Source organism: Danio rerio, chromosome 13 (genome assembly GCF_049306965.1).
Source record: "Danio rerio strain Tuebingen ecotype United States chromosome 13, GRCz12tu, whole genome shotgun sequence".
NCBI classification, from domain to species: Eukaryota; Metazoa; Chordata; class Actinopteri; order Cypriniformes; family Danionidae; genus Danio; species Danio rerio.
In genome coordinates, this window is record NC_133188.1 from 8,082,007 (window position 1) to 8,098,886 (window position 16,880).

Consider the following 16,880-nt stretch of genomic DNA (forward strand, 5'->3'; position numbering starts at 1 on the left):
AATTGCCTCTCTGTACATACCACTAACTGTACTCAAAAAAAAAAAAAAAAAAAGTTTCTAATGCTTTCCTTCTTAGACTTTACAGACCTGAAACTTGCCTATAGCACTTATTCGTTGCTGCTCTTATAGTTGTGTAAATTGTTTCCTTGTCCTCATTTGTAAGTCGCTTTGGATAATGTGAATTCAGCAATCGTGCTCGGATTAGCGTCAAAACAATTGGTCCGAAATTGCCTGAATGAGGTGGTCTCAGCTCGATTGAAACGAACCCTGGAGCAGATCGATTGTAGTGAGAAAGCGATACGATCCGAGCCCGGCTATATCACAGTGTTTTATAGATATGTAATAGAAGAGACAATTATGTGTAGGGCGGGAGGTCATTCCAGACATCCCATGTCCGCCGGAAGTTTAGGGAGTCTCCCGCAAATGCACAGAGACTCCCAGACACCAGCAAACAAGTGATAATCTCCTAGTAATCACGCGTCTCCCTCCCGGTCCTCACATACGTTGCACACCCTTCTCGTCCTCCCCACTGCATCCCTCCTCGCTTCTCAGACACGTCATGCGCACCCTGTCAGACACCACCAAACCACCACCCCCCGACAGCTGAGCGGGACTCTGCAATATAAACCGTGAAACTCTGACCAATGTGAGGAGAGTTTACTCACTCGTGACTTGTTTTGGTCCGTTTAGAAACTTTGCAGTGTGAAAGCGAACCGCACCAAGAACAAAGAGCAACATTGTAACAATTTTTATCCCTGTTTCGGAACAACTGAATCAATTCACAGGTCTGAAAGCACCCTAAAACAATTAGGTTTAAAACGTGTTTAAAAAAGCATCTTCTCCAGGAGGCACACCTTAAATGTTTTTAAAAGTATTAAAATTTAACAATTTTGACTTCAACTGCATACTTAATCTGAGGTGGTGCTGTATTACACAGCATCCAAATCAACATGTGGTGCATTAAAAGCAAGATGCGTGATATGAGAACACAACATTTTCCACGCAATTTCAAAATGTCTGAGAGAGGTTTTTCTAACCAGCAAATAAAAGGGTGTGAAGATGGAGAAACCCGGTTAGAAAATCAGCACCTGTGATTCATCCTTATAGCTTTGTTTGCAGTCATTATGGAATTGCTGTAGTTGACGGATATGAGAATAAGGAGGTGTGCGCTTGAAAGCTTAATTTGATTCGCCTTGTTAGTCAGTGTTGATTTTGTTTCCACGCCCTCCGCAGGCTACCGCACCCACGAGAAGAAGAAGAGCCACAAATACGACTCCAAATCCAGCCGGCTCCGAAAGAAGCCACGGGAGAAGGAAGGTGCATCACGAAGAACCAAAGCGTCCAGTCAGCGGCCCGCCCGTTCCCATAGCGACGATGAGGAGGAGGAGGGCGTGCCGGCCAGTTACCACACGGTGTCTTTTCAGGTTAGTCTGGATGTAAGTACAACAGCCCTTTCCCTAATTCCTCAATCTGTCCATCATCATGTTTGCTGATATGCTCAGTGAGGGGAGGAGCATGTGTTTATTTCAGGGTTCAAACTGCAGAAAGATGAATATTTATGTTTTATATCTAAGGCCTTTTAAGTTTGCGAACTCATTTATGATTTAAATGGGGGAAAAAATCAAATACTACAGATTCTTTACTTTTTTTTTTCTACAATTAACTTTTAAGTATTTTTTGTCTGAGGCTTTTTTAGTTTGAGAACTCATTTCTGATGTAAGCGGAAAAAGTAATTATTAAGAAATTGTTAATTACGATCTCTCACAGCAGAATCAAGTGTTCAAGTAAAATTTTGAAATCGAAAAGAAGATTTAGGGTGGAAAAAATAGGCCTAAAAGAAATCAACTGTTTAGGTTAAGTTTTGACAGCATGATTATTAGAATTTTTAGTAACACTTTATAATAACTACAAACTATGAATCATTTATTAAGCATTAGAAAATAGTGGATTCATTATTTGTTGAGCGTTAACTCTACATTAAAAAAACGTTAGTAAGTAGTTTATAACCACAGCTACAAATGCTGTATTCTTGACTTATACACACACTTATAATGTACTTAATAATTGTATTTTCATAATTTGTGAGTGATATATTTTTAATTTCTAAATAAAATATAGCATCATTTAAAAACCAGTTCTATTTAAGAGTAGTTGATGGTTTTTAAGATCATTCAGAATGAGTTAGTAAATGATTAATAAACTGTTTAAATCAACCTTTATATATTAATGGTTACTATGTATGTTAATAAATGCTTTAATAACTCAACTTCAAGCAGTTTTGTGAGCTAATCTAAAGTGAGGACTATTTATGCTTCGTAAATCACTTAAAAATGACAATTAAATACTTAGTATTAAATGAACAATAATCTTTGCAATCCTATCTAAAAATAAAACTACTGCAAAAATTGGTTAAAACAACAATAGAATAATTTAACAATATATTATAATACAACATTTCAATGTTATTTAGCGATGTCTAAATTGTACAGTTATTTTATTTTGAATAAGGTTGCAAGATTTATTTTCTCATTTGATTCAGTTTAATTTGTGTATCTTCAAATGAACAGAAATAAATGTCGTTTTTGTTCTTTTTTCTGTTTAGAATGTTACTAAGCCTTTAATTGTCATTTATAAGGGATTTCCGAAGCATAAATAGTCCTCACTTTAGATTAGGTCACAAAACTGGAGGAAGTTGAGTTAATAAAGCATTTATTAACATACAAATTATCTATTAGTATACCCCAGAATAATAAGAATTATAAATGTTGATTTGAAAAGTTTATTAATCACTTACTCACTCATTCTGAATGATCTTTAAAAACCACCAACTATTCTTAAATAGCTGGTTTGTAAATATTAAGTAAAAATAAAATATATAAATAAATAATAAATAAAAAGTGCAGTATTTGATTTAGTAATGAAAAATGAATCATTAACAAACTATGAAAACACAATCATTAAGCACATTACACATGTGCTTAAGTCAAGAATAGAGCATTTGTAGCTGTAAAATGCTTACTAATTTTTATTAATGTATTAATGTTTACTAATGTTTATTAATGTAGAGTTAATGCTTAACAAATAATGAATTCACTAGATGGTAATGCTTAATAAATGTTTGATAGTGTGTAGTCTTAACACTTACTGTTATAGATTTTTTTTATTATATTGTGCTTATTATATATTATATTATATTATATTATACATTTATATTATATTATACATTTCATTATATTGTATTATACATTTCATGCATTTTTATCTGATTTATGATTTGAATGGAAAATACTTAAGAAGGTTTTAACAATTCACCTTTTAAAGTGTTTTTGTTAGGTTTTTAACAGCAGTGGTCAAGTAAAATTTTGAAATTTTAAATAAAACTAAAGACCTAAAATAAATCAAATATATAAAGTAAATTAAGTATTGCCATCACAATTTTTAGGAATATTATTAAAGACAAGTTTTTGTTAATTTTATAATTTTATATATTATATTATAGCTATATTTAATTAGATATTATATTTTAATTTGCTTAAAAAATTAAAAAGAATCTCATTATGAATCAAATTCAGAACAAAATATTAAAAAAAAGGTTATTAAAAACTGAAACAGTATTCACCGTAACACTTAATTGTAGTATTTATTTTGCTGTCAGGGTTTCCGCGGAGTCTTAAAGTCTTAAATTTCAAAAACTAAATTTTAGGCCTTAAAAAGTCTTAAAATCACTGAAATATTGTCTTGTAGATCCTCGATCCTTTTAAACAAGTCTTAATTTTCATCTGTCAATGTCTCCAATCACCAACAGTCCATCGCAAAAAACCTTCAACCGAAATCTATATACTAATATGTTATTTTATTTTTTTAAAGAAAAGTCATGTTACAAATGTGCATGTATACAACTAGAGTTTGCTTGTGTTGATACATTATTTTAAATATGTGGCAAAGAAATAACTAATATGAGACTAATTATTAGCTATATGTATATTATTTGTATGAGGCAGGTAAACTTTTTTTTTCCACAACCAACCAGGAAAAAAAACCCTTAGTGTTTTTCATTTGTAATTGTCATGATTTCCGTTGTGATATCATCTTTGTAATCTGTAATTTGACAATTAAATTCTCTTAATTATCAGTCATATTGTGGGAAAAAAAAGTATATTATTATTAAATGCAGATTTGGTCCTCTTTGCATGCTTCCCCATGTTCATAATCTGAATGATGCACATCAGAAACAATATAATGTTGTCTGAACGTCATATCAAATGTATAGCATGAGTTTTCTCCTTTGTTTAATTCCACCCATTTACCCGTCATTTCTCAGTAGTGGTTGTATAACAATCAATTCTATTGTTCCTATTAATAACATCGAAGTGCATCTGTCTGTAAAGCAAATATGCATTTAATACAGCAGCTATACCCTGAGTGTTTAGCCACTATTAAAAGAGCCTGTTTGCCCATATAGTTGTTAGACCTGATGCACACACTGCACACGCGAGCAGCCGGCATCTACAGCTCCTGGGCAGAGGAACAGCGCCATCTAGAGGATGCAGGAAAGAAGATCGAGGCAGACTCTCAAACGCTGTGGACCAGCTGCTGGTGTCCACTCCTTCAAGGTCAGAGATAGTAGCCAAACAACACAAAAACAAGCCGTGGTGTTGCTTAAAATACAAGCATATTTCGTCATTAACAAATATCTGGTTTAAAGGGATTAAACTTCTGATATCATTTACTCAGCCTTGACTTGTAGACTCTTTTTCTTTTTTTTTTTTTTTAGGAAAAACAAATATCATGGAAGTCAATGGTTACCGGTTTCCAACATTGTTCAATATCTTCTTTTAAACAGAATAAAAACATTCAGTTTAGTTTAAGTATCAATTCTCACAATCAACTATTGGCTTATTACCTGCCTACTATTAAGATATTGGCTTATTATTTGTACTTATAATGTAAATATTCTTTATGATCTTATTCTACATCCCTCATTCTACCCAATGCCTAAATCTAACTAGTCTTAATAACTATTAAGTAGAAAATTAGGAGTGTATTGAGCTGAAAGTCATATTTAATCATGTGTTATTGGGACCCTTAAAATATAATGTGACCAAAAACTGGTTTAAAACAAGTCAAGGATGAGTAAATGATGACAGAATTAGAATTCTTGGGTTAACTAACCCTGTAACTTATAATATTAGATGTTCAGAGATACTGTATGATGTTTTATTTTTTATTTTGTCTACTAGGTATGGCTTGGTTGTGCTGTGACGCACGTAGACAAGTCCGCATGCAAGCACTCACTTACCTGCAAAGGGCACTTCTGGTCCATGATCTACAAACACTGGATGCGGTGGAGTGGGAGTCCTGCTTCAATAAGGTCGACTAGCTCACTATTTAAAATGGTTTTCCTATAACTGTTCCGTAACCCTTATGTTATGTTGGGGATGAACTCATTCACTACAGGGTGGTGTTTAGTATTTATTTGGCCACAACTTTTTCTATTTCAGCAAATGGAATCATTTTTGGTGATGATCTTATTTTTACATATATTGGGAAAATGCTTTGAACTTTTCAAAAACTCAGGAATACATGGTGTGCAATTTAACTACACTTTTGTCATGTTGGTGGTTGTTTTTGCCCCATTGACTTTCATTATGATGAGATTTTTTGAATGCAAAGACATGACACCAGATAATCATGCATTTTTAATTGTTAGTGGTTTGAATTGAAGAGGCAGGGTGCCGTTTTTACTGTTGATCATCAGTTTCATTGCAAAAAAAAAACAAAAAAAAAACATACTTTCTTGTAGGGCTGCTCGATTTTGGGAAAAATTATAATCACGATAATTTTGGTCATAATTGAAATCACGATTATTCAAAACGATTACTGTTAAAGTCAAAATTATTAGCGCTCCTGAGAATTTTGTAAAAAATAAATATTGTCCAAATGATGTTTAACAGAGCAAGGAATTTTAACTGCATTTCCTCTTATATTTTTTTTCTTCTGGAGAAAGGCTTTTTTATTTTTATTTTGGCTAGAATAAAAGCAGGTTTTTTTAAGCAAGTCTATAATATTAGCCCCCTTAAGCAATATATTTTTTGATTGTCTGCAGAAGAAACTACTGTTATACAATGACCTGTCTAATAACACTAATTAAGCCTTTAAATCGCACTTTGAATCTGAACGCATGTATTTTGAAAAAATATCTAGTCAAATATTATGTGCTCTCATCATGACAAAGATAAAATCGATAAGTTATTAGAAAAGAGTTATTAAAAGCTATTATGCTCAGAAATCTTCTTTCCATTAAACAGAAATTGGGGGAAAAGGGTTGCTAATATTCAGGAGGGCTAATAATTCAGACTTCAACTTTATACAAACAGTTATTTTCCACCCTGCAAAGGAAAGATAAATAAATACAATAGAATAAAAATATAAAACAACATGTGCTTTAAGCATCTTTACTTTAAGAAACACTTTAGCTACAAAAGTCCTTCAGTCAAGAGCAGAGGCATGTTCTCCATTTGTTGTTTGATTAATAATCATAAAAACAGGCGGCAGAAGGATTATAGCGCGCTGTCTCTTTAATAGTTTCTCTTTCGCGTCTCTTTTGATTCTCAACTCGTTTGTTTATTACACAAATGATGCTTGATATGAATAATCAATAAACGCCGCATTTTGACACCTATTTGACCATTAAAGTAATCACGTTAAGATGACTTTAGATGTGTGCGCTGACTGCGCTCTGCTCGTCTCAGTGTGTGAGTGAGACCGAATGCTGACTGCATGCTTCAATTCTGTGTGTGCGCGGCACACATAATCATGCGGTCTTTCACGCTTTTAAGATCAACACGTGTACAACTGGAAAGGGGGCGGTATATGATGGAATAATCGTTTATCTCGATTAATAATTTTTCATAATCGTTAGAAGGCAAAATCGAAATCGGATTTCTAATTAATTGCACAGCCCTACTTTCTGGCTTTGTATATGGAGTATAGTGTGTGTATTTGTGCTATTTGTGTATTTGAACTACTGTGAATATCGGTTTAGTTATAGATCAGGTTAATCAGATATGTCGAGGTAAAATACTATGGCAAAGCAGGTGAGGGCAAGTAAATAAAACACTCCAACTACTAAAAAGCAGATAATTGTGCACAATTCACTGCTTGAGAGTTTGCTGGACAGTCTTTCTCTGACACTGAAGAAGGTTAAGACACGAGCAATCATAGGAGTGCAAGAACTCGCTTGGACAGTGCTCAAAAAGCAAACGTGATTATATTTACATTTGTTTATTTGCTATAAATGCTCATAATGTCTTCTGTGAATGTATTTGAGTTTTGTTTTAAACATTCAAAAAGAGTGTTTTCTTTGAGCAGGTCAAATTAAAGGTACAGGTCATATATCTGACTGCCTGTATAAAAGGATAAATTGTATTACAAATACATATATAAATGTATTTATAAATTTCAGGAAGAAAAAAAAAATGCACACTATAAATTGCTATTATGCTTCCTATAACTCTTATAAAAGCCAGAAACTAAGTTTTTTTGTGTGTATTTAAAGAGTTAATAGTGCCAACTGATCATCGACAGTAAAAATGACAAATTTGACCTCTTCCTAACAGTCAAGAATGCATGGTTATATGGCATCATGTCTTTGCATACAAAAAATGTCATTATAATGAAAGTCAATGGGGCAAACACAGCCACCAACAGAAAATGAGGGAGAACATTTTTTAATGCTGCACAAAATCTAACAACGCATCAAAGCCAGTGTTGTTACTGATCTAATAAAAGGTCCACAGTTACCTGTTATTAGCGGTGTGAACCTACACTGCTCTCATGGTTCAGTTCTGTTACGATTATCATGCCATCGTTTCGGTTCAATTCGATATCTCGGTGCATTGACGATGCTTTCCATACACAATTTAATATTTTACTTCCCAGCACAACAATTGTTGAATGAAAATGTAGCATTTTTAAATACGTTTAATATGTATACAAGCAGTAAGATATAAGAACTGTACCTTTAATTTTACCTGCTTGAAGAAAGAACTTTTTTTTTTTTTTCATGAATCAAACAAAACTTAAGTATATGCACAGAACAACATGAGCATTTATAGCAACTAAACAAATGTGAATATTATGCTGCTTGATTTTTGAGCATTGTTGAGCGTTGTTAAATGCCTATGATTGGTCACACGCTCAACAGAAAAAGGCTGCGAATGTGCTGGCGCTCGACAGAGGCGATCACAGCTGATCCATGATGTACATGGTGGAGAAAACTCGCTCTGCAGACACGCTCTTATTCAAATCCAGAAGTATCATTATAACAGCCAAGAGGAGAGGAAATGTAAGGTCAAAGGTCCACAGTGAGAGAGCGTGAGAGAGAGAGAAATGGAGTTTACTTTCTTTTTCTCCGTAACAGTAAAACAGGGCATCTGCTGTAACTTCAGTATCAGTGAATGACAAACACACACACTAAATTGTGCAGAGTTCCTGTGTTTTAAATACTCACTTCAAGGTATTTTACTGCGACATATGAGATAAATGACGTCAGTACATAACAACCGGTTAGAATCTATTACTGAACTGATACCAAGTTGTCCGCATCGATGCACTGAAGAAACTGTTCATTTTGACACCCATACCTTTTAAATTAAAAATAAGTCATTTTGTGTTTGTTTTTCTCAAATCAGTGACGTAATGCACTTGGCAACTAATGAGCCAAAACCCTGGATTAAACAAAACGTTTAGTAGATTTGATCAGCATTGCGGTTGCTTAATTGATTTATGCAAAACAATTAATATCTATCTGACACATTTTTACAGCAGTTTAGTCTAGTGAATGTTTTCATCTCCAACATAATAAAAAAGCAGTACATTTCACTTTGAGTTCAATACTAAGGTTTTGATTGTGTTGTGTCTCTCTCTTCAGGTCCTGTTTCCTCTGCTGACCAAACTTTTGGAAAATATCAGTCCAGCTGATGTGGGCGGCATGGAGGAGACCAGGATGAGGGCCTGCACACTGCTTTCCAAGGTCTGGGCTTAGATTCTTTTTGTCTGACTAATATTAAAATCTTTAACTGGAATTTCTTTGATATTGTTGATTACTTGATTTGTTGATGAGTGTTATTGGCCACCTCAGGTGTTCCTGCAGCATCTCTCTCCTCTGCTCTCTCTGCCCACGTTTGCTGCCCTCTGGCTCACCATTCTGGACTTCATGGACAAGTACATGCACGCTGGATCCAGCGACCTTCTGGTGAGATGCTTCAAAGCACAGATTGTATATTATAGCATTACCCTAATGAAAAGTGTTAACCCTTTCACGCGTGAGTTTTAAATACTCCAGCTGAGCCTCCTGCATGAGTTTTTTTGTTTTGTTTTATTTTTGTGATTGTTACTTAGTGTCTATTGCGTTCCAAAGTTCCCATGGCGATGCATCAAGTTTACCACGTGACCCATCAGTCCCAATGATGTATATGTCATATTTTGTTTCTTTTTGCCCTTTTCTGTAAACATTGACAAATGTTCTAAATATATTGTGAAATTTCTGATTCTCAAATATGTGATAGGACATATACTTGGTCTTTTAAACGGCTTAATAATGATCGTATTATTTGTAATATAACGGGTTATGGGCACTGCTGTTGTTGCTAGAAGTGATACGGCTACGATTGGAAGTTAATAAGTATTTATATTATTCATTAAATTACGCCTTAATTGTATTTTATTAGCTAGATGGGATACAGCTGAGAATAAGTCAATATATTGTAATCTAATAAATTGTATTTTATTAGATGATGCCATATTGACGTGAGTATCCTCAGCTGTATCCCATCTAGACTTCACCCTCTCCTGCAGTGTGGTGAAGTCAGATAGGATACAGCTGAGCATACTCGCATCAATATAGCATAATTTTTGTGACACTACAACAAATAATATTTTTACATAAGCGACAGGGTTGGGTTTAGGGTTGAGGTAGGGGTAGACCTTAATAAAATATAATTAATGTGTAATTTTTTAATAATATTAATAATTCAAGTTAACTTCCGATCGCAGCTTTATCCTATCTAGCAACAATCGCAGGAGAGATCCGAGCTGCTGGATTTAAGTCATCTTTATTTATCATTTTCTGCTGAAATACATGAAGGTAAGCAACTGTTTATCTAGAAGGGGAATAAAGAAAATATTCTAGTAGCATAAACAGTGTGATTCTTACATGAATAAAGCACGTTGTCCAGTTGTATGGAAAAATTATTATTATTGCCGTCTCTATAGACATCTGCGTGTATTTTACAAACCGTAAATGGCATGTTTTGCTTGTTGTTTTGTGTATTTGAATGTCTGAAATCTAAATTAAATGTTGACACCTTTTTCTGTGCCTCAGCACATGCCGTCAGATTTGAATTTTAGCAGCTGATGATGTGCGCTCTGAACATACCAATCACACCGGTGTAATCGTATGCTTCAGGAACCAGCCAAGGCTGATCACACCAGTGTGATTGCACGCGTTAAAGGATTTGTTAGCTCAAAAAAATTGATTTTGTTGTTAAATACTCCCATGAACACAAATTAAGATATTTTTTAATGAAATTAAATTTTAATGAGAGCTCTCTGACCCTCCATAGACAGTACCAGTCCCGAGATTTTTATAGTCTAGATAAGGAACTTCAAACATCTTCAGTGGTTCAACTTTAATCAAACTAAGCTCCAAGAACATGCCAAGTTTTATATATTTTTAATTGTTCTCCTCCACGTAATGTCAAGAGTGCTCATTTACTACTGGCTGACTCTGATAAATACATTATCTCACCCTGACCTGTTAAAAAAAGACGTCACGTAGGGACAAAATGTGTTAACATTTAATAAAAGCTCCATGCAGATTGGCTAATTTTATACCTGCCGTGTGCTACTCACATGGTTGACTATTGTACTTACTAATTTGTATACTATTTAACCATGTCTCTAAGCTTTAGTTCTGGTGTTGAAGGATTTACAGCAAAGCATGATTAATTTTAAGTATTGATTGATTGAGTGTGTGTGTGTGTTTGTGTGTGTGTGTGTTTGTGTTTGTGTGTGTGTTTTTGTGTGTGTTTTTGTGTGTGTTTGTGTTTGTGTGTGTGATTTTGCGGCACAGCTGGAGGCCATCCCTGAATCCCTGAAAAACATGCTGCTGGTGATGGACACAGCAGGGATCTTTCATAGCGCAGACTCCCGCACAGGATACTCAGACCTGTGGGAAATCACCTGGGAGAGAATAGTCTGTTTCCTGCCCCGTCTAAAGGAGGAGCTCTTCAAACAGGCTGTCATTCCAGGTACTGCCCATTTAAACAACATTAGCGATAACATTACCAAGCGCATGAAGCCACAAGGTTTAGATTTGGCGAACTGAGATCTTGTGCTTTTGGTGTAGAGCCTGTGTGTAATGTTCCTGTGGAGCCCGTCCCGCCTCCTGTTGCTGTTCCTCCAGCCGCTCCCACTGTGCCAGCTCCATCACCAGTGCCAGCAGCCCCTGCAGAGCCAAATATCCCCAGCAGACCCTCATCGCCTCAAGACATGCCGACACCGAGTGCCAACGGTGATCGTAAGCTTTTTTTTTTTTTTAAACATTCTTTGAATTGGAGTGGGTGCTATGGGAGTTGCCATTTTAACAGGTTACACTCTTGCTGCATAGTAAGCTACGTTTGAACTTGCACACTACTCATAGATACTACATTTAAATATGAATTCTCTTCAAAAGTATGATCTATATAGTATGACTTTTAGTATGAGTGGAATATGCTGCAATGGCTCCTTTAAATACGAGATCAATGTAGCGAGTTTTGCCGCTCTCGCTGGCGGAGCTGAAGGCAGACAGCGTTGTCGCCAGGGCGGCCAGAGCGACCTTGGATGCTCTCGCCGCATTTCGGTGTGATCGTACGGTTAAGCAGTGTTGTGCTGCCAATCTCTATTTTTGGTTTAAAACGTGGAGAACGTGTAGCTCTAACCAATTATATTCTTAAACAAACCTTTTCTGCTTTCTTTCCTTTGTGCAGGAACAGACAGATCATCTCCAGTTCCTCCCTCAACACCTCCGCTACCCACTCCAGCCAAGAAGAGTCCTCCAGAGTCCCCGCCACCTCTCAGCCAGTCCCCGCTCATCCTCCAGCCCCTTGCCTCCCCTTTGCAAGTAGGCGTCCCCCCTATGACCCTGCCAATCATTCTGAACCCCGCCCTCATAGAGGCCACCTCGCCCGTGCCCCTGCTGCCCCGCCCCTCCGCAGACTGACCCGCCCCTCCGCCAACTGCCCCGCCCACAGTGTTGCAGCATTTGAAGGAGAAACGCGCTGGAAGAAGCATCTGATTTCACTGTAGCCCACACACTATTCAATTATGTAAGAGCAGGAGCTGGAAGAAGAGCGTATGAGAGGACATTGAAATGCATGGTTGCCTCTCCTCGTTTCAAACATCAAAGCTTCTCCCAGACCGATCAGACGAGAATGTCCTTCAGCCAGAGATGAGCATATTTATTCAAATCAGGAAGGTGCCACCCCCAGAGGGACAGTTCATTATTGATGGGACGAGGTGTATTTCTGGTAGGTTAACTGCAGCTGTCAGAGCAGATTTTAATGTGTTAGTACTGGTCAGGCAGAGATCACAGAGAATGGCTGATGAGTAGAGGTCTGGCTTGTTACACCGTACAACATACTTTAGCGCTGAAGCTTTTAGCACCGCTCAAGATTAACAAGACTGTACAGTATGATGAAGAAAACCCTAACTTATTTAGACTATTCTTGTCGCTTTTACTCTTTAATTATAGCATATTGGCGTAAATTGGTCTAAAGGAAAATTGAAGTAATAGTCCATCCAAAAACTGATAATTGTGTCATCATTTACTTATCCTCCACTTATTTATATGTATAAATGTGATAACACTTATAATAACTGCACAGTATGAATAATTTATTAAACGTTATCAAATAATGGATTCATTATCTGTTAAGCATTAACTCTACATTAATAGAGTAAGCAGTTTATAAGTGCAGTTACAAATTCTCTTGACATATAGGCACATGTGTAATGTGCTTAATGATTGTGTTTTAATAGTTTGTTAATGATTCATTTTTCATTACTGAATTAAATATGCTGTTATTTACAAATCAGTTATTTCAGAATAGTTGGTGGTTTTTAAAGATTATTCAGAATGAGAGAGATTAATAAACTATCCAAATCAACATTTATAATGCTTTTATTCAGTAATATACTAATAGTTAATTTGTATGTTAATAAATGCTTTATTAACTCAACTTCATGTAGTTTTGTGACCTAATCTAAAGTGAGGACTATTTATACTTTATAAATCCTTTATAAATGACAGTTAAAGGCTCAGTTAAATTATATTAAAAAATACTTTATTCAATTTTATTAATTTGAAGATACACGAATGAAACTGAATCAAATGAGAAAATAAATCTTTGCAACAATATTCAAAATAAAATTACTGTACAATTTAGACATTGCTTAATAACATTAAAATGTTGAATCATAATATATATTTAAATTATCCTATTGTTGTTTTATCCAAATTTTACAGTAATTTACAGTAGTTTTATTTTTTAAATACGATTGCAAAGATTATTGTTCTTTTAATACTCAGCATTTAATTGTCATTTATAAGGGATTTACGAAGCATAAATAGTCCTCACTTTAGATTAGCTCACAAAACTGCATGAACATGAGTTAAAAAAGCATTTAATAACACACATACTAACCATTACTATACGCCTGAATAATAAAATATATAAATGTTAATTAAATAGTTTATTAATCATTTACTTACTCATTCTGAATAATCTTAAAAACCATCGACTACTCTTAAACACAACTAGTTTGTAAATAATGCAGTACTTTAATTTAGTAATGAAAAATAAATCAACAAATTGTAAAAATACAATTGTTAAGTACATTATAAATGTGTTTATAAATCAAGAATACAGCATTTGTAGCTGTAGCTATAAACTGTTTACTAACATTTATTAATGTAGAGTTAATGCTTAACAGATAATAAATTCACTAGATGCTAATGCTAAATAAATGATTTATAGTATGTAGTTATTATAAAGTGTTACCATAAATGTTTATTTTTGTTATATATGTTTAAATAATGTTGGTATTCTGTAGCTGCTAGTTTTACTGCTATGGTTGTAAGTTAATGGCCACTGGTTACCAACATTTTTCTAAATATCTTCTTTTGTGTTCAACAAAGTTTGGAACCACTTGAGGGCGAGTAAATGATGGCTAAATTGTCATTTTTAGATAAACTTTATCCAATATGCCATACAGGAAGAGTTCACCCAAGAATAGAAGTTCTCTCATCACTTACTGACCAACATCTCACTCCAAACCTTTATGGCATTCTTTATTCTGTAGAACACAAACAAATATTTATTTTCCAGTATGGACTATCACATTTCTCCAAATATCTTATTTTATTCCACAGAAGGAGGGAAGTCATAAATATTTGGAACAAAATGATTGTGAGGGAATGATGAACTACTCATTCTTTTTCAACATTGAGCAACTGAACATGGGTTGTACACGCACATAATTCATAGTCGTGCACCTCTACAACATTCCAGATAGCTGACTGATATGTTCGACTAAATGAACCAGCTGAACTCTGAATGTCAGGTTTTATTTTATTTTGATGGTTGTTTGTTTTATCGTTAACTTGTCTTAAAGAGAGATGATTTTGCTGCTCAGGTTTGTGCTGTAGCACTTTTGCTCTTTACAGCTTTCGTTCTTCAAGAGTTTTCTCCTAGACGGATCAGTCCCCCCCCCCAGACACACTGTGTGTTTCTGCTGGCCTTTCTGTTAAAGGGTTAGTTCACCCAAAATTGTGATTAATTACTTGCTCTCAATTACTTTCAATCCCCAGAAACCTTTGTTCCTTTTCTGGAACACAAGTGAAGATGTTGTAGATGAAATCCTGGAGCTCTCTCATCCTTCATAGACAGCAGTGAGACATTTAAAGTCTACAAAACACACTACATACCTTCCTTCAGAGTCATATCAATTTACGAGAATACTGTTGTGTGTAAATAAAACTAAAATAATGACTTCAATCAACAGATTCATCTTATTGTCAGTATAGGGCACGTCATGTCAACGCGTTTGTGCTTTGTTTCAAACAGAGGAAGTCGCATGTGGACATCCAGGGTGAACCGTATACTGACAATACTACAGGACAGTTTCATCGTAGTGTCAGTATAGGGCATGTCATGTAAACACATTTTTTGTGCTTTGTTTCAAATAGAGGAAGTTGCATGTGGGCATCCAGGGCGCACTCTATACTGACACTGAGAAAAAGAAACTGTTAAATAAAGTTTTTTTTTTACAGCATTCACACAAATTTGTTCTTATAGCTTGATAATATTCTGATTGAACCACAGAACATATATATTTGTCTGAACTTCGATCAAGATAGGATCATTGCTGTCTATGGAGGAAGAGAGAGCTCCAGGATTTCATCTAAAATATCTTCCTTTGTCTTCTGAACATGAAAAAAAGTCTCTGAGGATTTGGTGTGATGGGTGAGTTTGAACTATCCCTTTAAACTGTTTCCCTTTACTGTGGTGATCTCAGCTCTGAAAGTTCAGTGTCCACTTTTAGTCGTTTTTGAATTAATGTACACTTCAGGAGACGTCGAAGCCAGACAAGAGCTATAAAATTGACTAATATAAAAGAAATATAATAGTTCTCAGACACGCACCTCCACTTCCATCAGCCAAGACCACCCGAGAGCAGCTCAAATGCTTCTGGGGATCAGTGTGTGTGTGTGTGTGTGTTTTTTCAGTTTGGATCAGTCCTGAGGCTGTAGGTGCTTTAAGGAGCGAGAGAGTCGTTTAACGTCGATCAGTGATGACAGCAACACAAAGCAGGTGGACATGTGGATGTTTTCTTTTCTTTGTTGTTCTGCATTCTTAGATGCATCAGGAACTAATTCTGTAGTCGACAGGTAATTCATTGAACATAATCTGTATATATATGAATAAAAGTTAATGTACTTTTTACAATGTAATAAATATATGGTCAGATATCCTAATTCTTTGACTTTGTCTAATTCTATTTTGCATTAATTGTTGGTATTAAAATGTACAAAAATGCTCTCTCTCTCTCTCTCTCTTTCTCTCTCTCTCTCTCTCTATATATATATATATATATATATATATATATATATATATATATATATATATATATATATATATATATATATATATATATATATATATATATATATATATATATATAAATTTGAGCTATATCATGGCTGTATATCGGCACTGGTGGGAGGCTTGCGGCCTTGTGCTTTAGTGTCCCACCGTGACGATATACAGCCACATCACACTGCTACTCGTGTGATATTGTGTTTATATTGTGTTATAACAGTTCAACGGCATAATCATGTGTAAGAAAAAAGAAAATCAAACAGTCTAAAAACCCTTTTGAATGAAGACCTACTTATTTTCCACCATTCATTCACATCTGCAGCTGACGTCAAAACAGGAGAATCTGTAAAGAGTTTACTTTAGAGCTAGTATTTCAATGATTCTCTAGCGTAATGTCTAAAGTAATGACAAAACAGCTGATTTTGCTCACATTTTAAAATTATAAGGCTGAACGGCATGAAATGCCATCAGTCTACAGAGATATCTCCCTACAGTGTTACAGTCTTTTACAGTCTATAGTATTTCTCTGTTGCAAGTGGGAGATCACAATAATTAACCCATAAAAAAGCAGCGCAATCACTACCAAATTACTGTTGTGTTTACGATAAGAAAAAAATGCTGAACACGTGCGGGCATTTCTTCTTTCTTTCTTGACAACACAACATACATTCCTGA

General features: G+C 35.0%; 1 protein-coding gene across 8 annotated transcripts in view; it reads left to right on the forward strand.

Annotated features, from left to right (window-relative positions):
- The window catches only part of gbf1 (golgi brefeldin A resistant guanine nucleotide exchange factor 1), a 214,020-nt gene extending 197,939 nt beyond the window's left edge, over nucleotides 1-16,081 (forward strand). For 3 of the 8 annotated variants that reach the window (XM_073920581.1, XM_009307103.5, XM_009307107.5), the window contains 8 exons: nucleotides 1,234-1,436; nucleotides 4,463-4,613; nucleotides 5,241-5,371; nucleotides 8,933-9,034; nucleotides 9,143-9,256; nucleotides 11,135-11,312; nucleotides 11,411-11,581; nucleotides 12,033-16,081. In XM_073920581.1, coding sequence (XP_073776682.1) covers nucleotides 1,234-1,436; nucleotides 4,463-4,613; nucleotides 5,241-5,371; nucleotides 8,933-9,034; nucleotides 9,143-9,256; nucleotides 11,135-11,312; nucleotides 11,411-11,581; nucleotides 12,033-12,265 — 1,283 coding nt within the window. In that variant the 3' untranslated portion in view covers nucleotides 12,266-16,081. The remainder of the gene's footprint in view (nucleotides 1-1,233; nucleotides 1,437-4,462; nucleotides 4,614-5,240; nucleotides 5,372-8,932; nucleotides 9,035-9,142; nucleotides 9,257-11,134; nucleotides 11,313-11,410; nucleotides 11,582-12,032) is intronic. The other 5 variants (XM_009307106.5, XM_009307108.5, XR_012389123.1 and 2 more) reach the window with 4 other exon arrangements.
- Nucleotides 16,082-16,880: the final 799 nt, after the last annotated feature.